Consider the following 23405-nt stretch of genomic DNA (forward strand, 5'->3'; position numbering starts at 1 on the left):
CACCGTGTGGCCTCTCCCGTTGCGGAGCACAGGCTCCGGACGCGCAGGCTCAGCGGCCATGGCTCACGGGCCCAGCCGCTCCGCGGCATGTGGGATCTTCCCGGACCAGGGCGCGAACCCATGTCCCCTGCATCGGCAGGCGGACTCCCAACCACTGCGCCACCGGGGAAGCCCGCCCTTTTTTTAATCAGTTTTTTTTTTTGCCCTTTTTTTTTTTTTTACTATTGAGTTGAATGAGTTCTTTATATATTTTGAATATTAACTCCTTATCAGAGATGTGATTTGCAGTCATTTTCTCCCATTCAGTAGGTTGCCTTTTCAATTTGTTGGTAGTCTCCTTTGCTTTGCAGAAAGAAGCTTTTTATTGATAGTTTTGGTGTAGTTCCACTTACTTATTTTTGCTTTTGTTGTCTTTGCTTTTGGTGTCAAATCCAAAAATGTAATTGCCAAAGCCAGTGTCACGGAGCTTACCGCCTGTGTTTTCTTCTCGGAGTTTTATGGTTTCAGGTCTTACATTCAAGTCTTTAATCCATTTTGAGTTGATTTTTGTGTTTGGTGTAAGGTGGTGGCCCAGTTTAATTCTTTTGCATGTGGCTGTCCAGTTTTCACAGCAGCATTTATTCCAGAGACTGTCCTTTCCCCATTGTACATTCTTGGCTCCTTTAGGGCAGCGTTTTTTTGAGCTGGGGTATGTGGGTGGGGGAGAGTAGTGCTATTGAAAAGATCATGAACTCTGAGGAATTTTTCAGGACAGTAATTTAAAGAGATCAGATTTAGATTCAGCAGGAATGGTTTTCTCTGTCTCTGCTCTTTCCTTTTCTGCATAGCTTTTGAAGGCATTTCAGTACTCTAGAGATACTTAGAAGTGTTTACATAAATATGCCATGTTTGGGGCCAAGGTGGTGTTTTATTTATTTTGCTGCATTTGGTCATTATCAACTAAAATGGTTAATGTCTACTGTATACACAACATTGTTTAAAGATGTCCTCTCCCCCACTCCAAAATGAGGTCCTTCAAGTTAGAAACACACTCATGTCAGGAATGTTTGGGCTTCTCATCTGTAGTCTTCTGTTTCATTAATTATCTTAATGGTGACAGAAAACAAACTACTTTAGTTAAATGTTATATTGGAGTTTTTTCCCAGTAGACATTTTTGTATTTTTAAAGATACACTTAACACATTGAAAGTAGGGATCTCGTCGTGTGCAAAGAAAATTTGTGTAATCTCCCCAAACTCCATTTTTGGAATTATTTGACATTTAAGCCAAAACCTGACTTGGAAACATAGTTTTTCTAGGGCATTACAGATTTCTACCATCATTTAGAATCTCTTGGATTGTCCCATTGAAAGGTGGGAAAAGTAAGTTTATGGTATAAGTGGAAAACTTCTATGCCATAAAAGGTGTATCAGGGGCTTCCCTGGTGGCGCAGTGGTTGAGAGTCCGCCTGCTGATGCAGGGGACATGGGTTCGTGCCCCGGTCCGGGAAGATCCCACATGTTGCGGAGTGGCTGGGCCCGTGAGCCATGGCCGCTGAGGCTGCGCGTCCGGAGCCTGTGCTCCGCAACGGGAGAGGCCACAACAGTGAGAGGCCGGCGTACCGCAAAAACAAAACAAAACACACAAACAAAAAAAAAACAAAAGGTCTATCAGCATTCACCCAAAAGTTACTGAGATCAGTAACTTATCGAAGAGCACCTTGTTCTTTTTTTTTTTAAATTTACTTCTATTACTTGTTGCCAGAATGCTATTTAAGAATGCTACCAAAGAATATCACTGGAGTATATTTAAATGAGAGAAATTGCTTAAAAATAGTATTTGTTGAGTTCTTACTCTGTGTCAGCATTGTTATAAGTGTTTCTCATGTATTATCTCATTTATCTTTGGGGTAACTCTGTGAGCATCATTATTATCTCCATAAGCATTACTAGCCTAAGGTCACACAGCCTAGTAAATGGTAGTGTAGACATGTAAAATCAGGCCCTTTGACTAAAATACTCATGTTCTTTATCACCATATTGGTTTAATAAAGTCACCATAGATTGTTTATATCAACCGAATTTCAAGTAGTTGAGCTATAGAGATGCCTGCAAAGCAAATACTTTAAAAGATTGGACTATTTTTAAATAATACTTTTTCAGTTCAGAATTTACCCTAAAGTGAATATATTTTTTTGTGAAAAATATTTGAACACGTCTCAATATTTTGTATCTAAATCTAGAACTTTGACTTATATAGGTCTATATTAGGTAGCTAATTAAACTATTCCACCTATTTATTGAGCAGTTGAACGTCTTCTATACAAGGCCCTGTACTAGCTGTTGGGAACAAAATGGAGAAGGGAGTTAACATTTATTGTACACTTGTTATATTTCGGTTGGTCTTTAGGTCTTCATCTCATTAATCCATACAGTAACCCTGTTAGGTAGGTGTTATCCTCATTTTATAGCACAGAAGACTGAGGCATAGAGAATTGAAGCTCTTGTAACCTAAATGGCAGCTCTAGAATTGGAACCTAAGTCTACCTGACAAAAAAAATCCATGCTCCTTTTCTGACTCACTGTGCTGCCTTGTGTGTGAATATGTGTTCCCTGTTTCTAAGAGATTATAGTCTAGTCCAAGGGTTCGCAAGATGGACTGCTGGGGGTCCCTGATTCACTTTCAAAACTGTCTTTGTAATAATACTAAGATATTATTTCTCATTTCACTGTGTTGATATTTGCATTGACGTTGTAAAAGCAATGGTGGGTAAGACTGCTGGCATCTTAGCATGAATTGAGGGAGTGGCACCAACTGTACTCAGAGTTGTTGTATTTTTTTTTTTTAACCACTGTGCACTTACAGGGAAAGAAAAAAGTAGTTTCACTTTACAAATGTCCTTGATGAAGCCGTATGACTTTTTATTTTATTAATTTTGGACCCTCTAGTGTATATACCTTTTTTAAAAAATTGAGATATAAATCACACATAAAATTCACCTTTTAAAAGTGCACAATTCCTTGGTTTTTAGTATATTTACAAGGTTGTACAACTATTGCCACTATCCAATTCTAGAACATCTTTATCACCCCCAAAAGAAACCCTTTTTTTTTTTTCGGTACGCGGGCCTCTCACTGTTGTGGCCTCTCCCGTTGCGGAGCACAGGCTCCGGATGCGCAGGCTCAGCGGCCATGGCTCACGGGCCCAGCCGCTTCGCGGCATGTGGGATCTTCCCAGACCGGGGCACGAACCTGTGTCCCCTGCATTGGCAGGCAGACTCTCAACCACTGTGCCACCAGGGAAGCCCAGAAACCCAATATTTATTGGCAGTTACTCCTCATTCTCCTCTGACCAGGCAAATACTAATCTACTTTCTGTCTCTATGGATTTTCCTATTCTGTATTATTCCATTTATATGGAATGTATGTGCTCTTCTGTGTCTAGCTTCTTTCACTTAATATACTGTTTTCAAGGTTCATCCGCGTAGTAGCCGTTGCTTCATTCTTTTTTTCTAAACAGCTTTAATGAGATATAATTCAAATACTGCACAATTCACCCATTTAAAGTGTACAATTCAGTGTTTTTAGTATATTCACAGGTATGTGCAACCATTACTGCAGTTGATGTTAGAACTGTTTTATCACCTAAAAGCAACCTGTACCATTTGGTTATCACTATCTTCCAGTCTCCCTCCCCCTCTTTCCAAATAAAGAACCACTAATTTACTTTCTACCTATAGATTTCCCTATTCTGGACTTTCATATGAAGGGACTCGTATAATATGGTTTCCAGTTTCTCCACATCCTCACCAATACTTGTTATAATATGACTTTCTGGTTCTGGCTGTCCTAATAGGTGTGAAGTGGTGTCTCATATTCCCTAATGACTAATGACGTTGGGCATCATTTCATGTGCTTATTGGCTATTTATACACCTTCTTTGGAGGAGTGTATATTCAAAACGTTTGCCCATTTTAAAATCAGGTTATTTGCCCTTTTATTGTTGAATTATAAGAGTTCTTTGTATATTCTGGATATTAACACCTTATCATAGCAGTCCCCAACCTTTTTGGCACCAGGGACCAGTTTCGTGGAAGACAGTTTTTCTGTGGACGGTGCTGGGGAGGAGGGATGGTTCAGGCAGTAATGCGAGAGATGGGGAGCAGCAGATGAAGCTTTGCTCGCTTGTCCACTGCTCACCTCCTGCTGTGCGGCCCAGTTCCTAACAGGCTGCGGACCCATTCTTGTGGGAGAAATCACTTCTTGATAGTATCACTTGATGCACAGAATTTAAACATTTTGATGGTCCACTTTATTTATTTTATTCTTTGGTTGTGCTTTAGGTATCATACCTAAGAAATTGTTGTTTAATTGAAGGTATGAAGATTTATACCTATGTTTTCTTGTAAAAAGTTTATTTTTTATTTTTTTGCTGTACGCGGGCCTCTCACTGTTGTGGCCTCTCCCGTTGCGGAGCACAGACTCCGGACGCGCAGGCTCAGCGGCCATGGCTCATGGGCCCAGCCGCTCCGCGACATGTGGGATCTTCCTGGACCCGGGCACGAACCCATGTACCCTGCATCGGCAGGTGGCCTCTCAACCACTGCGCCACCAGGGAAGCCCAAAAGTTTATATTTTTAACTCTTACACTTAGGTCTTTGATCCACTTTGAGTTAATGTTTATAAATGGTGTTGAAGTAGGGGTCCATCTTCATTCTTTTTATGTGGATATCCAGTTGTCCCAGCACCATTTGTTGAAAAGATTATTCTTTCCCTCCTTGAACTGTCTTGGCATTAATTGTTCATCAGTTTGATCCAGTTAAATTTGGACTGGGGTAATTTTTTAGGCCCAGTCTTTGTGGTTTGTTCTGACCCCAGAAGAGGCTCTTCTTTGCTGTCTCTTGCCCTGGTTCTTACTAGTGAGTTACCTGGCCTGTGGTTTAGTTTGTTGCTCCTGATTAAGAGGAGCTACTTTTCAAGAACCTCCTTAGGCCTGAATTTCTCTACAGTCTGTCTCAAATAAAGCCAGTTTCTTTGGGGAGAGCTTTGGAGCTTTCTTTTCTTATGGACTACTTCACCCTCTGGACAGAATCTCTGAGTCATTACTCTGGATGTTGACCAGGGTGGTTTGTCTAATTGTCTTGTCTGTCCTGGCATGGAACCTTTGCCCTGTGAATTGGGGAGAATACCGTCTGGACCCCAGGATTCTTGGATGGCTGCATCTTGGATACAGCCTCTGTCCTATGGATGGGGGCTGGGTGGAGGAAGAGGCCCATTATCTCCTGGTCCCACTCACCAGGAATTTAGCCTTTTCAGTGGAGTTGTAGAAGATGAGAAATCGTGGTGACCTGCTCCTTCTGGTGATTGGTTGGGAGCTGAGGAGAGAAGGAGTGCCTTCTTAGTCACACCCACCTGGAGCGAAGCTCCAATCAAGCTAACTGCGGAGTAGTGGATTGTGGCTCAGATGCCACAGACGTTCACTGTTAGCACGTTTTAGTAGATTCTCTTGAATAAATACTTCTTTATTTGCTGTATGGCTCTAGGACCATTTCCAGAGAATTAATTTTTCTTTTTAGTAGTTTTCACCAGCTTTGCTTATTTTCCAGGGAAGTTTGTCCTTGGAGCCTCTCATGCTAAGATCCCAGAAGTGGAAATCCTTAATTTACACTCTGGTTGGGATTAATATCAACTTAATTTCAATAGTATACAACAATTTTGCTCCTATATAGTTCTGTTCCCCCCTCCCTTTTGCTGTTAATGTCGCAAATAACAACCCAGATTTATAATTCTTACTTTATGCATTTGTCTTCACAGACAGGAGAAAAAAGAGAAACAAAAATGCATTTATATTGTCTTTTTTGTTTACCTATATAGTTGTCTTTATCTGTGCTCTTTATTTCTTCATGTGGATTTGAGTTACTCTCTAGTGTTCTCTCATTTCAAACTGGAGGACTCCTTTTAGCATTTATTGTAAAGGCAGGTCTACTAGCAACAAATTCTCTCAATTTTGTTTTTCTCAGAATGTCTTAATTTTTCCTTCATTTTTGAAGGATAGTTTTGCTTGATATAGAATCCTTGGTTATTTGAATTGAATATCTCTTGTACATGATGAGTCACTTTTTCTTTCTGCTTTCAGGATTTTCTTTTCTTCTTTCTGTATTTTGAATATGATGTGTCTAGATGTGAATCTCTTTTAGCTTACCCTCCGTGGAGTTCATTGACCTTGTTGAATGTGTAGATTAATGATTTTCATCATATTTAAGAAATTTTCAGCCATTATTTCTTCAAATATTCTTTCTGCCCTTTTTCCCCTCTTCTGGGCCTCCCGTTATGCATATGTTGGTAAACTTGATGGTGTTTCATAGGTCTCAAGGGACATTATCATTTTTCTTTATTGTTTTTTTCTTTCATTTCCTCAGATTGGATAACTTCAAGTTCACTGATTTTTTTTTTCTTCTGCCTGGTCAAATCTGCTTGAAACCCTCTGGTGAATATTTCATTTCAGTTATTCTGCTTTTTCAGAATTTCTGTTTGGTTCTTTTTTATAATTTCTAGCTTTTTACTGATATTTTCGATTTGGTGAGACATTATTCTCACACTTTCCTTTAGTTTGTAGGTATGGTTTCCTTTAGCTCTTTGAACATATCTGAAACAGCTGATTTAAGATCTTTGTAATAGGTATAACTCTGGGCTTCCTCAGGGATAGTTTCTTTTGCTACCCTCAGCATGTATTTTCTACTTTATAATTTGAAATGACTGTTCAAGCTCCAGCCATACAATCTGTATTCCAGCCATCAGGAAGGAGGAGGAGCTGAAGACATGCTTATTCCCTTTGTACTTCCTAGAAGTTCTATATGACACTTTTGCTTATAGCCCATTGGCCAGAATGTTATCCTATCATTACACCTAGTTTCAAGGGAGGCTGGGAATTGTAGTCATTAATCTGGGTTGCCATTTGCCTGAGTCTTTTATTACTGAGAAAGAAGAGAAGAATGGATTGGGGGTTATAATTAGGATTTTGGTTTTTTAACTGTAGTCTGCTCCTTTGGTTATTCTAATATATATGCCTACCCTTCTTTTCACATATACAACACATTCACCTCATCCCTAGAGAGACTACCCCAATGTTTCATTACTGCATTCAACACAAAGCCCAGGATGTCTGAGTAATGTGCAGTCTTCTCTGGTAGGAATGGTTCAGGGCTTATAAACTAAAAGACAAGGTAACTGCCCCCGAGACAATTAGTATACAATAGGTGTAATAGAAATAGGATGATAGCAATAAAAAATTACTGCCTGGAAAATTTCTGTCTTTTTATTGATATTCTTTATTTGGTGAGACATGATTCTCATGCTCCCTCTAGTTTTTTAGATGTGGTTTCCTTAGACATGGTTTCCGAAAAGGGGAGACTTGGTAAACATATAAAAGTCTCTGGCCCATAGCAATTATTAAATGCTACTGTGTAGGAAATTTGAAGACTTTCTGTCCTGACAGAGGAATACATTTCTGGATTAAGCATTATTTTTAAGCCTGATGACTCTGGTCTTTTCTTACTTGGATCTGTGCCTTGCCTATCTCCACCCCATCTTAATTTAATGGCAGTCACAGTGAGGCTATCTGAAACAGTTGGCTTGTGTGAGAAGGCAACCCTAAGCACCCCTCCCCACTGCTCCCCCCAACCCCTGTCCACTTTGTTTTGGCAATTGGGTTCATAGCCTTTATATGGGCAGAGCTCCAGTCCTATCTCTGTTTGGCAGCCACTACTTTAAATATTTATTTATTTATTTATTTAGCTAGCTAGCTGCACTGGGTCTTAGTTGCGGCGTGCGGGATCTTCGCTGCGGTGTGTGGGATCTTTAGTTGTGGCATGTGGGATCTAGCTCCCCGACCAGGGATAGAACCTGGGGCCCCCTGCATTGGGAGCACGGAGTCTTAACTGCTGGACCACCAGGGAAGTCCCTGGCAGCCACTACCTTTAACTGCACCATTTTGGAATACAGAGTGGTTCGCTCTTTCTACCCTATAAGGCTCCAAAGTAAGAGGCTTCTAGTGAACTTAGATTGCAGGCCATAGGAAAGAGTACACCTTCCTTAGCAAGGATATGTTCCTTTTTATCTTTTCTTATTGACTGACTAGCTCTAGTCTGAGTTTTACCTCTCTGATATAATTTTGTCGAAAGTTGCAAGAAGCAGCCAACACATACAACATTCTGAATCTTTCCCACTATTTCCCTTAAAGCTATAGCATTCCAATATAATCAGGCAGTGCTTTTTAAAAAAAATAGTTATTTATTTGGTTGTACTGGGTCTTAGTTGTAGCAGGCGGGCTCCTTAGTTGTGGCTCATGGGCTCCTTAGTTGCAGCTCGCTAGCTCCTTAGTTGCAGCACATGGGCTCCTCAGTTGCGGCATGTGATCTCTTAGTTTTGGCATGCATGTGGGATCTAGTCCCCTGACCAGGGATTGAACCCAGGCCCCCTGCATTGGGAGTGTGGAGTCTTATCCACTGTGCCACCAGGGAAGTCCCCAGGCAGTGCTTTAATGAGATGTTTTGCCGTCTTCAGTATCTGAAGGCTCACCAGAAATGTTATAATCTTTCTCATGAAACATTCTGTTCCTGGCACCAAATTCTGTATTAGGATTATGTTCAGCCATTTGTGATTCCAAAAAAGTAAAATAATAGTGGTTTTAAACATGATATAAGTTTACTTTCTTCTTACGTAAAAGAAGTCCAGAGATAGGTAACCCAGGGCTAGTGTGGTGCTCCACAGTGTCAAGGAACCAGCTTCTATTTTTGTTGCCTTGCCATTCTCAGCATGTGGCTTCTTCCTCATAGTCTGAGATGGCTACTTGCATTCCAGCACCTCATCCATATTCCAGGCAGCAGGAAGGAGGAGGGTCCAAAGAATAGTGTACTCAGTTCCTTTAAGGACATTTCCTGGAAATCACACTTAATACTTTTACAGGCATACCTCGTTTTATTACGCTTTGCTTTATGGTGCTTCACAGATGTTGCATTTCTCAGAAATTGAAGGTTTGTGGCAACCCTGCATTGAGCAAGTCTATTGGTGCCATTTTTCCAACGTGTCTCTGTATCACGTTTTGGTAATTATCGCAGTATTTCAAACTTTTCATTATTATATTTATTATGATGATTTGTGATTGATGATCCTCGATGTTACCACTATGACTCGCTGAAGACTCAGATGATGGTAAGCATTTTTTAGCAATAAACTAATTTAAATTAAGGCATATGTATTGTTTCTTTAAGATGTAATACTATTGCACGCTTAATAGATTATAGTATAGTGGAGACGTCACTTGTATCCACTGGGAAACCAAAAAATTTGTGTGACTCGCTTTATTGTGATATTCGCTTTATTGCAGTGGTCTGGAACCCAACCTGCAATAGCTTCGAGGTATGGTTGTATTCATGTCCCATTGGCTCGAACTCATGGCCACATCTGGCTACAGGAGAGGCTGGGAAATGCAATCCGCATTCTGGCAAGCACTTAGCTAAAGTTCAGGTGTTCTGTTAGTTTCGACATGCATGTGGGATCTAGTCCCCTGAAGAGGAGAAAGTGGATATTGGGCAAAACCTCCAGTGCTTCCCATAGTGATCCAGGTGAGGTTCTTTTGCTTTCTGCTTATTGGTCGTCTCTGGTATTTAAAAACACTCCTAATTCTCTTTCTGTTGTATTCTCTCTTTCATATCATCTAAAACTTCCCAGTTACTACATTCGGATGCTTTCATTTCTTTTAGATATAGATCACGAGTGTGCTTCCTTTCTGCTTCATTGATTTAGAACCTTTCCATTTTAAGATATGCCACCAAGACATTAGAATATTTCCATGCTGGTGTGCACTTACCTTTTTCTTTCTTTCTTTCTTTTTTTTTTTGCTATACACATCATGCTTATTGCCTGCACAGATGCCTACAAAATGCGCTGCGCTAACTGCTGACTGCTACTGTGTGTCTTAGCATTTTATAAATTCTACAGTCACTGCTCTTAGATGTAGCTGTAAAGTGGAGATTCCTGCAGTGCTTTGGAGAACACTTTTGCTGTATTTTATATTTGTTTGGGAAGTGGATTTCTTTGTCTGTACTCTCTCTTCCCTCTTTATTTCAAAGCTTTAAATATAATTGTACTGAAGTTAAAATCATATTTACTGATGTCTGTTATATTTTATTCCATCAGAACTTCTCAGCATCTCTTTTTAGAAATATTACTTGGCTAAGAGTAATACTATTTGAAACAAGAGGCTGTCAGAAGGGAAGAATAATGGAACATGACTTAGGAGCTGTTTTTATTTATTATTATTATTATTTTTTTTGCGGTACGTGGTCCTCTCACTGCTGTGGCCTCTCCTGTTGTGGAGCACAGGCTCCGGACCCACAGGCCCAGCGGCCACGGCTCACGGGCCCAGCTGCTCCGTGGCATGTGGGATCTTCCCAGACCGGGGCACGAGCCCGTGTCCCCTGCATCGGCAGGCGGACTCTCAACCACTGCGCCACCAGGGAAGCCCCCAGAGGTTCTGCCTTGATTGAAGCCTTTAATGACCATGAGCAACTGAAAATGCATTTTTAAACACGAACTCTGCACTGTTTACTGTGAAGGTAATGTGAAGAGAAAGTGCTTTTGTATGGTAACTAATCTTGTCAGAATAGATTCATTTAATCAATAAGTTAGCTTTTATAGTTAAAGTGTAATCAGAAGGATAATTGATGAGAATGCTGGTGGTGTTTCATCTCAAATGCTGCAGTGCTGTCATAGATTGTACATTGTCCTGAGGGTTCCTCACTGTAGCACCAGTAGGTGACAAGGAGCCATAGCCTAGCCTCTTCTCCTTGACCCATATTGAAGATTCTAGTCTTCAATATACTTTTTCTGTAGCAGAAAAACCCAAATGAACTTTTGGGCCAACCCAATATTTGTGTTTGCTGTATTCCTACAAAATTGTGACAGTTTCTGGATTTTTTTCCTTCTTTTTATGGCAAAATATTTCATTCTCAGTGTTTTGAAATATTTGATCAAGAATTTAGGAAAATATTCATGACTCCTTTTATAAAGAGGGAACATATTCTTAAGATGTGGGGAGAGAGCTCATTGGGAAACCTAAGGATGTGAGGCTCTGGCACTGGAAAATAGTGCTTCTCTTCAAACACTCCATTGTAGTGTGGAAACAAAGCACAATACTGTAAACGTCTTCCGTTTCCCCCAACTGCTGCCTGTCTTCATCATAGGTGAGTTTTGTCTCAACAAGTTTTTCATTCCAAAGGTAGTATGTTCAAAAATAACTAGTCTTTTTCATATTATTCATACCTGAACAGCATCACTAGGGCACATTTTCTATACTGTGGCCTGGCAACATTTCAGGTTGTCCTGGCTTATTAATGGAGTGTAAGGTTTTAGTGTCAGAGTGGAAACGACAGAAAAATTCCTAACTTGAAAATTGTCTTATGATGGATTATGTAATTTTGTAGGTGAATACACAAATATGTTCAGATCATATTTAAATTTATTCAGGTCTTTTATACATAGCATGTGGACTGCTGAACATCCGTCATTCTTTCTCTTAGAGAAGAAATTTCTTTCTTTTTTTAAAATTAATTTATTTATTGGCTGCGTTGGGTCTTCGTTGCTACGCGGGCTTTCTCTAGTTGCGGCAGGCGGGGGCTACTCTTCATTGCAGTGTGCAGTCTTATTGCGGTGGCTTCTCTTGTGGAGCAAGGGTTCTAGGGCACACAGGCTTCAGTAGTTGTGATGTGGGTGCTCAGTAGTTGTGGCTCACGGGCTTAGTTGCTCCATGGCATGTGGGATCTTCCCGGGTCAGGGATTGAACCCATGTCCCCTGCATTGACAGGCGGATTCTTAACCACTGCGTCACCAGGGAAGTCCCGAGAGAAGAATTTCTAGAAGGCAGATAGAATTCCACAGTTAAAAATTGGAACATATTTGAACACCACAGAAAAGGGATCAGGAATCATAAGGAAAGCATATCTGTAGTGTTTGTGGGCATGAATATAGTTTAAGGAATGTAATGAAGTCATGTTGCCAAAATAGTGCTTTAAATCTTAAGCAGCCTTTTCTTGAGGAGCAGGGAATTGGAGATAGGGATTTAGGCAAATTGTCAAATTTCTCTTAAATGTTTGCAACAAAATGCCACCTTGTAGTTAAACTCTCTATACTTTTCAGGATACCTTCTCATAAAACCCTTTAAGATAACATGACAGAGAGTAACAATTTTTATTCAGAGTGACTTGCCCAGGGTCATATCACCAAACTCAGTGATTTAAGATACTGATATAGGTCACATAACTTTTCCCCAAAGCAACATTATTGTAATTGTTACTGGGGGCCAGGCAGAATGGTAAATTATACCAAACTCAAAAGTCAGGCAGCAGGCTAAGGTGAACAATTTCCCCTACAGTCTATTCTCTACACAGCTGCCAAAGTGATCTTTAACAACATGTGTCAGATCATATCACTCCATTGCTTAAAACCTCCCAGGGGCATCTAGTTTTTCCTAAAATGTATTTCTCCCCTCCTGTTCTGCTCTCTGCCCAGGCTGGTCTTTCAGTTCCTTGAAGATGTCAAGCTCATTCCCACCTCATGGTCTTTGAACTTGTACATGCTGTTTCCTCTGCATGGCTGGCTGCTGCTTGTCAAATTCTGGTAACATCAGATTGTGTAGTGGTTAGAGACATGGGCTCTGAAAGCTGATTCTCTGCGTTCCAGTTATTTAACCTCTCAGTGCCTTCGTTTCCTCACCTGTAAAAAATTGGATAAGTAAATGCCTGTTAGTGTTGTGAAGGTTGAATACACACACATACAGTGCCTCACACAGAGTAAGTGCTCATTAAGTGTTGGCTGTTATAAAAGTCTCAGCTCAGAAATCACCTCCTCAATGAGACCTTTTTTTTTTTTTTTTTTTTTTGCGGTACGCGAGCCTCTCACTGTTGTGGCCTTTCTCGTTGCGGAGCACAGGCTCTGGACGTGCAGGCTCAGCGGCCATGGCTCACGGGCCCAGCCGCTGCGCGGCATGCGGGATCCTCCCGGACTGGGGCAAGAACCCGTGTCCCCTGCATTGGCAGGCGGACTCTCAACCACTGCGCCACCAGGGAAGCCCAATGAGACCTTTTTTGAACATTTAAATTAACCTTCCTCCACCCCCCCCATAATACTTAACAGTTACCTGAAATTATTTTATTGTGTATTTATTTACTTTTATTTTTGTGTCTCTCTCACTATAACGTAAGCTCCATGAAAGCAGGAATATTTTCTGTGTCTTGCATTTCCAGTTCCTAGAACAGTGCCTGCTCAATATATATTTGTTGAGTGAATTAATGGAAGCCAGATCCACCCCAGAAGGTCTTCTTAGGTGACATTAAGACTGAAAAGCAGTTTGTGTCACTCAGTTAAAGGTGTTCCCATGTGTACCCAACACCATTAAGTTATGTTCTAAGCTATGGGTATCTGGCAGGGGCTTGTAGAGAGTGGTGTGGAGAGGTAATACAAAGAAAAGGAGTTGAGCCTGCAGATAAAATACATATCTTACTTTTCTTTATTTTAAATGTTTTTATTTATTTCTCCTGCTTCCAGCTGGTAAGTTCATGTCCTTTTATATAAGCCCTTAAGCTTACTTGTGTCTTTAAGTTTAGGGACAGCTGGTTGCCCCTCAGCATTATAAAGTTACAGCTTTATTGAGCTTCTTCTAAAATAGTGTGAGTAGAAAGTACCGATATGTAATTAGATACTCAGCTGTATATGATAATTTTAGGAGTCAGAGGGATGCTCTAAAACCAAAGTAGGCTATCTGAGACTAGGAATTCCTGAGTTATCAACAGAGTCAGGTATGATAGCAATTTCTCATTCCCTTATATCTATACCTCTGCCTTTTCCTCTTACTAATACTATCACTACGCTTTTTGTTTTGTTTTCTTCCTATTCTTGTATTCCTTTTTGTTTCTATCCTTCTACTTTCATGTCCATATTTTCCTTCTTATGTATATGATGGAAACTCAAATGATGTTTCTATTATTTGGCTTTGGCTCCTGCACCCAGTACCCAGAATCAGATTGGTCATCCTCTCAGATAAATGTCCTCCTCCTTTCTTGCCTGCTTCTTTTAGTAGAATCACCGTTCTATCGGTCACTCTGGCTTAAAACCATGGAGTCATCTTGACACCTCCCTTTCCTCAGCCCCACAACCAAATACAAACATGTCCTATCACTTATAAATTCTGTCTCATTCATTCAGCATGAACTCAGCAAAGAGTAGAGTTTCTGCTCTGTGTCAGGTATGACTCCATGTTGTGTGTGACAGTTCCCATCTTTCTACATTTGCTACCCAAATTCAGGATCTCAGTAAATTATACTTTGCCTAGTGAAAGTAGCTTCGTAACTTTTTTCCCAACCTCATATTCCTTTTTTCCAATCCCGTATTTATTGTACTGCCTGATTAATTCTCTAAAACATGGTTTGACCATGTTATTCCCTACTTCTTTTTTTTAAAAAATTTTTATTTTATGTTGGACTATAGTTGATTTACAATGTTGTGTTATGTTCCCTACTTCTTAGAGTGAAACTCAGCTTGCTGTTCCAGTCATATCTCGTATATTGTACAAGTACAGTCTTGTACTTGATTGCCCTTTTAGAACATACTCCACACTTTCTCACATCCATGTTTTTGTTCGTGCTGTTCTGTCTCCTGGAAGAATATAAGCTCCCTGAGGGCAGGAACTTTGTTTTATTCAATGTAGTATCCTGTAGCACCCAGAACAGTACCTGGCATGTAGTAGTTACTCAGTAGATATTTATCGAAAGAATGAATGAGAAGTAAGTGAATCTTGACAATACTACCTATTTAAAAAAATTTTATTGACATATATAGTTGATTTACAATGTTGTGTTAATTTCTGCTGTACAGCAGAGTGACTCAGTTATGTATATCCTTTTTCGTATTCTTTTCCATTATGGTTATCACAGGTTATCGACTATAGTTCCCTGTGCTCTATAGTAGGACCTTGTTTATCCATCCTGTATCTAATAGTTTGCATCTGCTAATCGCAAGCTCCCCACCCTTCCCTCCCCCACACCCCCTTCCCCTTGGCAACCACAAGTCTGTTCTCTGTGTCTGTGAGCCTGTTTCTGTTTTGTAATACTATCTATTTTTTATGACTCTTCCCAAACATTAATATTACCTCTCTTAGGAAGCCTTTTCTGATCTTCTGTGTATTTCTATTTAAACATAAATACCTACCTGTGACAGAACCATTTTCCCTCTTTTTTTTTCTGTATCAGTGCTGGCTTTGATTGTGTATGTCATGTGGTTGCCATGAGATTAATATAGTCAGTAAATGAACAAATGTTTGTTCTTGTTCTGCGTCAAGTATGATATCTAGGTACTTGAGTCAAAAGGACAGTAGAATGGAATTCCTTTCCTCAGTGAACTTAACTGCCTAGTGGAGGATCAATCCATTTTAATAGTAGTAAAAGTAAGCAGTGAGAAGCAAGCCTGGGATCTTATGGAAGCATAGCCTTTTGGAAGGGGTTGGGTAATAGGGAGAAGGGGGTAGGTTGGGGAAGAAGAGGCAGTTCTAGACTGTCACAAGTAGAAAGCAACATATGGTGGGAGCAGTGGGTGCTTAAAGGGGAGTGTGAGAAATGAAGCAGGTACTCTGAAGGGCCTTGTACTGTTGGTATTGAAGAGGCAGTACTATATTGTTACCTTTTGTCTGTTTTGTTGGGATAAGAGGAAAAACTTGGATGACTGATTCCCTGTAGAATGATCAGGAGGCGCTGAAACCCTGAAGTGAGCAAAAGCTGTAGCTCCATGGAACTTTCTGAAAAAAATTACTTGGGAGGTAAGATTTTTGTTACGTGGAATGCCTTCCTACTTGATTGATAGTCTATATAAGCAATTCCAATTTGAAAATAAGTTTTTTCCTGAGAATTTGAAAGCATACTCTACTGTGTCAGTTTCTAATGTTGATGTTAGGAAATCTGATGTCATTCATTGTATCTCACAGTGTTGTGGGCCAGGGATTTGGGTGGGGCTTAGCTTGGGGGTTCTTCTGCTCCACATGGTGTTTATTAACTTGGGTCCACATGGTGGCATTCAGCAAGTGACTGGGCGTGCCTGAGGGGTGTCCAGGAGTATACAGGCCTGACACCTTGGTGGGGATGTCTGGAAGGCTAGTCTTAGCTAGATCCCTTTTCTTTTCAGTGTAGTCTTGAGACCTCTTCTTATGGTCTCTCCGTCAGAGCAGTTGGACTTCGGGGAGTACAGCGCTCCCAAAGATCAAGGTAAAAGCTGCCAGTCTCCTTAAATTCTAGACCTGGAACTGGCATAGCATCATTTTCACTGTACTGCATTGTTAAGGGAGTCACAGCCCAGCTCAGATTCAAGAGGAGGGGAAATAGACCTCACCTGCCAATGGGAGAAGTGTCAGGGAATTTGCAGTCATCTTTAATCTGCCATACCACTCTTCATGTGCTTTCTGTTGCTTTGAGTTAGATTATATTTTCCTGTTTCTTGTACTCCTTGGTTTTGGATGACTTCTAAGATGAAGAGGGAGCAGAAAGGCCTTTTCTTTGCCATCTGTAGTAGCCTGAGTAGTTTTTAAGACATCTGAAGATAATGGGGATGGTGGTAACAGAGATAAGGGCAGCTAGCTAGCCAAGGCTAGGTGTTTTCCTCACCTTTCACTGTAGGATCTAGGGCAGTACCTAGTACATAGTTAGCTCTCAGAAAATACTTGTTCTCAAATTCCTTTGTGTCAAATTATATATATATATATATATATATATATATATATATCTGCTTAGACAGTAAGAGTTTTAAAGATTTTGGTTTATCTGTTGAAGATAAATCAAGGAAAATAAGAGTAAAAATCTGTACAGTTAAAAAAAGATTCATTAATTGATTAAAAAACACTTTTTATACAGAGAAATTTTTTTCAGAAGAGTAATATCATTTGGTTGTATGAAACTCTTTGTCATGGGTCATAATAAAAAATCATGTTAGTATATACTTTTTTAGAGTTATCAGCTGTCTGCCTGAGCTCTTCCATTTCTCTAACACATTTTGTGCTATTGCGTCTAGTTAATGTGCTGCTCGGCACCAGCAGAAGGCATGCAGCCCAAAAAGGGGGTGAGGTGGAGAAAAGATGAGGGGGAATCAAGCCAGCAAGAGAGGGAAACAGATGGGTTGTGGGAGATGACCCTGCCCCCATGTTGTTTTTGTTCTGGCTGCTACAGATCGTATGTGAATCAGCAGCCAAAAGATTGGAGTTGGTGATCCTATGATGAAAAAGAAAGTTTGATTTTGGACTCAGTAGAATTATAAATTTACAACACTAAAACATGATGCAGATTTTTTCTTTTGGTTATTTTAATTATCTTTCCTTTGAGACGTGTCAGAAAGTATTTTGAGATATAACTCTTTAATTTTTCTAAATAATATATGTATAATCTGAGATGACTGTTACTCTTTTAGCTTTTCTTTTTCATGCAAGTTTTACAGTAAATAAAACTTTAGGCATATTTAGGAACTGGTAGAGGAGACTTAATCCATGATGGCGATTCCTCAACATTTTTGGATCTTGTCTCTAGATGGTCAGAGTTTACTAGGACTTTCTCCTGTGAGCTATTTAAAAATGAGTAGAAAGTCGTATGTTTGCTAGAGAAATAAATCTTCCCAATGTATATATTTCATGCTAAATATTCTCTCTTTTCTTTTGTTAGTGCTTGTGCTTGACTTTTGTTTGGCTTATTTTCTAAGGTCAAGATTAAGGAAACCTTGCTTTATGTCTCACCAAGTCTTCACTTTGTCCTATGGAAGAATCTTATTTAAAAAAAAATTTTTTTTAAACATTATAAGAAAAAAAACATTATAAGAATGTTAGCAAACGTACACCAATATAGAGAGAATAATAGTATAATGAATCTCCATATACCCAGTATTCAGCTTCAACAGTTACCAGTGTTCTGTCTCTCTTGTTTCATCTGTTCCTCCTGCCCCTTACAATTTTTTATGGAAGAATTTTATTGTAATACCATTTAATGTTAGCATTTTGAAAGGCTATATCCTGAAACTTTTGAAATCTTTAAATTAAATACTACTGTAGCATATAATTTGCCCAGTAAAAATGTTTGGTAAACTTTATAGGTATGTAAAATTTTAAAATGACCTCTTCAAGCCCTTAATGATCCTATAAATATGGAACTTAATCAGTTACTAAGCCATTAAAATAAGTTCTGAATGGAACACTCAGTAAAACAGTTTTTCAAATTGCTTTTTCTTTCATTCCAGGCAGTGGCAGGCACAGTCATGGTCCAGGTCACTACGGAATTTAATATTCCTTTCTTTAATCTATTAAAAATGTATGAGTTCTGAAAAAGATCACTTTTTAAACGTCTTCATTTTTTCTTTATGCCTAGCACTTGGGTTGACTTGGGTTGACTTTCTTTTAGGGCTCATAGTGCACATTTTCTTTTAAAAAAATCATTTTTTTTAGAGGTACTGGTTATGTGCATTAAGTACATACCAGAATTACAGACGCATGCAGTTTAACTTCAGACTTCATTAGAGAAATCATGACATCATGTGATGGATGGATCTTTATTGTCTTTTAGGAGCAGTAACACATGTGAATGTCAGATCTCCAAATCTCAGCAATAATAATAATTTTCTAATTCAAAGTAATAGGAGGAAGGTTGTTCTGAATTACTGAAAAGTAAATTAAGGGACACTTTAAAGAATAGACAGTTTATTCTTTCAATTGAGCTCAATGAATGAGTTAGTTTAGTAAATTATTTCTTAAGCAGAGATCTTGCCAAGCCATTAAAAAATTATTGTGGTAAAAAACATATACTAAAGTTACCATCTTAATCATTTTTAAGTGTATAGCTCACTAGTGTTAAGTATATTCACATTGTTGTACAACAGATCTCTAGAACTTTTTCATCTTGCAAAGCTAAAACTCTATGTCCAGTAAACACTACTGCCAGGCCATTTTTTAAAAAATTTTATTTATTTATTTATTTTTGGCTGTGTTGGGTCTTCGTTTCTGTGCGTGGGCTTTCTCTAGTTGTGGCGAGCGGGGGCCACTCTTCATCGCGGTACGCGGGCCTCTCACCGTCGCGGCCTCTCTTGTTGCGGAGCACAAGCTCCAGATGCGCAGGCTCAGTAGTTGTGGCTCACGGGCCTAGTTGCTCCACGGCATGTAGGATCTTCCCAGACCAGGGCTCGAACCCGTGTCCCCTGCATTGGCAGGCAGATTCTGAACCACTGCACCACCAGGGAAGCCCTGCCAGGCCATTTTTAATGGAAATGCGAAATATACATTTACATATTAACGTTGACTGTGTTATGTGCTAGTCTCTTTTGTAATCGTGTAAAGAATTATGCATTATGAGGCAGTATTTTAGTTTTTCTCTTAATCTGGTAAACACTATAAAATTGGTGGCACTCTTTTATCCTACCCCTCCCTCAAGTAGCATAAAATATTTCTTAATCTCATACTTCATTATGGTATCACAGGTATCAGTGAAGTCTGAAATAATGGGATTTTGCTGTTTGGTTAAGGATTTTTTACGTGAAACTATGATTCTACCCGAGCAAATTGGAGTACTTAAGTGGAATGATGTTTGCTGGTTCCTATACTGACTTCCAAACGTTATATTTAATTTTTCTGTATTTTTTCATACAGTCTTCTTGTATTGTTCAGATTTTCCTCAAGACTTGCCTGTCTTGGTCCCCAGACAGTCTTTAAATATCTTTCATTTGCTTCTGTCTTTTTCAGACAGGCATTTACCAAGTGGCTGTTAATATGCAAATACTATTTGCAGGGTCTGTCTACTGTATACACACACAGTTGCTACCATCTCAGTTAAATTTCTCCATTTTCTAATGAGAGATATGAACTCATATAATCTATAATGATTTAACAACTTTTTTTCCAGTTTTATTGAGATGTAATTGATATATAGTACTGTATAAGTTTAAGGTGTAAGTAGTGACTTGACTTAACCTATATTGTGAAATGTTTACCACAATAAGTTTTGTTAAGTCATCATCTCATATAAATACAAAAACATTTTTTTTTCCTTGTGATGAGAACTCTTAGGATTTACTCTCTTAACAGCTTTCAGATATACCAGGTAGCAGTGTTTACTTATCTTATAATTGGAAGTTTGTATCTTTTGGCAACCATCATCCAATTCCTCCACCTCTCACCCCAACGACTGGTAACTACAAGTCTGATCTCTTTTTTTTATGAGGTTTTTAAAATTTATTTATTTATTATTTTTGGCTGTGTTGGGTCTTTGTTGCTGTGCCCGGGTTTCTCCCTAGTTGTGGCGAGCGGGGGCTCGCTACTCCTCATTGCGGTGGCTTCTCTTGTTGTGGAGCACGGGCTCTAGGCACGCGAGCTCAGTGGTTTTGGCTTGTGGGCTCTAGAGCGCAGGCTCAGTAGTTACGGCGCATGGGCTTAGTTGCTCCACGGCATGTGGGATTTTCCCGGACCAGGGCTCGAACCCGTGTCCCCTGCATTGGCAGGCGGATTCTTAACCACTGCACTACCAGGGAAGCCCCCATGAGTTTGTTTTTATTTTTCTGTTTGTTTTTTAGATTCCACATAAGTGAGATCATACAGTATTTGTCTTTTTCTGTCTTATTTATTTCACGTAGCATAATGCCCTCAAGGTCTGTCCATGTTTTTGCAAATGACAGTATTTCCTTCCGTTTTGTAGCTGAATAATATTCCATTGTATATTAACAGCTGTTTATTGAAAACCTGTAACTGTATGTGAAGCTACTTTTCCTAGGTCTTAAGACGGAAGTTTTTGGTTTTTTTTAATGAATTTATTTATTTTTATTTTACTTATTTTTGGCTGCATTGGGTCTTCATTGCCGTGCATGGGATTTCTCTAGTTGCGGTGAGCGGGGGCTACTCTTTGTTGCAGTGCGTGGGCTTCTCAATGCGGTGGCTTCTCTTGTTGCGGAGCACGGGCTTTAGGCGTGTGGGCTCCGTAGTTGTGGCTCGCAGGCCCTATAGAGCGCAGGCTCGGTAGTCGTGGTGCACGGGCTTCGTTGCTCCGTGGCATGTGGGATCTTCCGGGATCAGGGCTCGAACCCGTGTCCCCTGCATTGGCAGGCAGAGTCTTAACCAAGGCGCCACCAGGGAAGCCCAAGGTGGAAGTTTTGATACTGTCCTCCTCCTGCTTTCCTTTAGGACTCAATTAAGAGTGGTTTTTTTTTTTTTTTAACTCACACCTCAGTGCCATCATCCATGTGCGCATGTATGTGTGAGCACACTCATATGTTTCAGGGTGGGGAGGGTATTGAGGACTCTTTCCTAAGGAGTTTGGGTCTCAAAGGATTGTTAAATATCCTAAAATTGAATTTTTTAGCCTGAAAAGGCTGCTGTTAAGGAAAGCAAATACTCCCTTTCAGGGTCAGTGGCAAAGAAAAAGCCAGATGGATTAATCATGTATAACAGTTGTTTTTTCCCAGTACACATAGAGACATGGCTTAAATGATGGTAAGTCATAGGCAAGATGGGAAAAAATTTTTTGAAGTTCAGATTCTGGATTTTCTTGGTAAACATTTGTTATTTTTTAATTCCTAAAATTGTTCAAACCCTCAAAAAATTCTTTTCCCAATGTTTGCCCATACTACCTCTTAGATTATTGAGTTCCTAATATATATATATATATTTTTTTTGAACTTGCCTCTCTTTCAGCATTTTTGGAGTAGAGAATCCTTCTTAATGTCTTTATTCTTCCTAATGTCACCCCCCTTCTTAATTGGTCTTATCTGATCTTTTCCATTCCATTTTACATTTTATGAAGAGCAACCAGAACTACAGTCAGGTTTGGGCACATTATAGCCTTACGTGAAGGTAGAATGTGATGGTCCTTTTAGTTTTCAGTGCCTTTCTTCATTTCATGGCTTTCCAATATTTTGTTGGTTTCTTAATCTGAAGCAGATTAAAGTCCTCACTAAAGTCTGCAGGGAACTCCTAGGTCCCCTTTTTAGATTAAGAATTATAGCCTTTTCATTATAAAAGCAATATGTGTGTTTTAGAGAAAATTTGGAAACTAAAGAAAGTAAAACTTTTCATAGTCCAAACAAACAAAACCCATTTTGTGTTTTGGTAAATTCCCTTATGGTCTTTTTTTCTGTGTATAATATTTTTATATGAATATGTGTTTTTATCTTTTTGTAAACTTAATTTTAGATAAACAGTTTCCACATTTTAATTTGTAAAAATTATTCTTAATAATTCCACAGCATTTGGTGGATGAATATAGTCTTAATTCCCTTAACCATTAATTCCCTTGTTGTTAAAAAGACTTTCAAATTATTTGTATTCTTTTTCTTTTTTTTTTTTTTTTTTTTTTGCGGTACGCGGGCCTCTCATTGTTGTGGCCTCTCCCGTTGCGGAGCACAGACTCCGGACGCACAGGCTCAGCGGCCATGGCTCACGGGCCCAGCCGCTCTGCGGCATGTGGGATCTTCCTGGACCGAGGCATGAACCTGTGTTCCGTGCATCGGCAGGCAGACTCTCAACCACTGCGCCACCAGGGAAGCCCTGGGGATTGTTTTCTTAAAGAAATTTTCTCCCCTGGATTATGTTGGTACAATATGATACTTTAATACCTTGTACTCATTAAGTATTATTTCACAAGATATTTTTCCTTAGTAGTTGGAAGGTAACATTTATCTCATAGCTATTTCTCCTTGACCACTATTTCCTTTTATCCCACTAGACACGTGTGTGTGTGTGTGTGTGTGTGTGTGTGTGTGTGTTGGTTTTATTTCAGTCGTACATTATCCTCCTGAGTGATATAGTTGAGGACACTTACCGGACTTGAAATCTCATGCACTCTGTGAGCATAGTAAAAATTTAATAATGATGCTAGTTTACTTTACAAAAAGCTTTTAAGAATAGTGGTAGCTCACCAGTACTATAATTTATAATAATTAGTATTCAGCATGTATTCAGTGGAATAGTCTTTTTTCCATAACTAAACTTTTAATTTCTCCTTCCATTTCCAGGTTGCTATCACGAAAGCCAAGGTGGATTTCTCCAGTGTAGTGTGCCTGCCCCCTTCCGTCATTGCTGTGAATGGGCTGGACGGAGGAGGGGCTGGCGAAAATGATGATGAACCAGTGCTGGTGTCCCTGTCCGCGGCACCCAGCCCCCAAAGCGAAGCTGTTGCCAATGAACTGCAGGAGCTCTCCTTGCAGCCCGAGCTGACCCTAGGCCTCCATCCTGGCAGGAATCCCAATTTGCCTCCACTTAGTGAGCGGAAGAATGGTGAGTAGATATGGAATTATTGAATTGCCTGATTTGAACCAAGGTCTTCATGTTTCTAATGTCATAGATCCTTACTTTATTTTATGTCTCTTGAAAGT

At 39.6% G+C, this 23405-nt stretch overlaps 1 protein-coding gene across 4 annotated transcripts in view; it reads left to right on the top strand.

The window, feature by feature from the left end:
- Positions 1-23405, top strand: part of MRTFA (myocardin related transcription factor A) — a 172630-nt gene that overhangs the window by 25613 nt on the left and 123612 nt on the right. For all 4 annotated transcript variants that reach the window (XM_060166371.1, XM_060166372.1, XM_060166370.1 and 1 more), the window contains exon 3: positions 23046-23307. In XM_060166371.1, the coding sequence (XP_060022354.1) occupies positions 23046-23307 (262 nt within the window). The remainder of the gene's footprint in view (positions 1-23045; positions 23308-23405) is intronic.

Source organism: Lagenorhynchus albirostris, chromosome 11, assembly GCF_949774975.1.
Source record: "Lagenorhynchus albirostris chromosome 11, mLagAlb1.1, whole genome shotgun sequence".
In the NCBI taxonomy this organism is placed as follows: Eukaryota; Metazoa; Chordata; class Mammalia; order Artiodactyla; family Delphinidae; genus Lagenorhynchus; species Lagenorhynchus albirostris.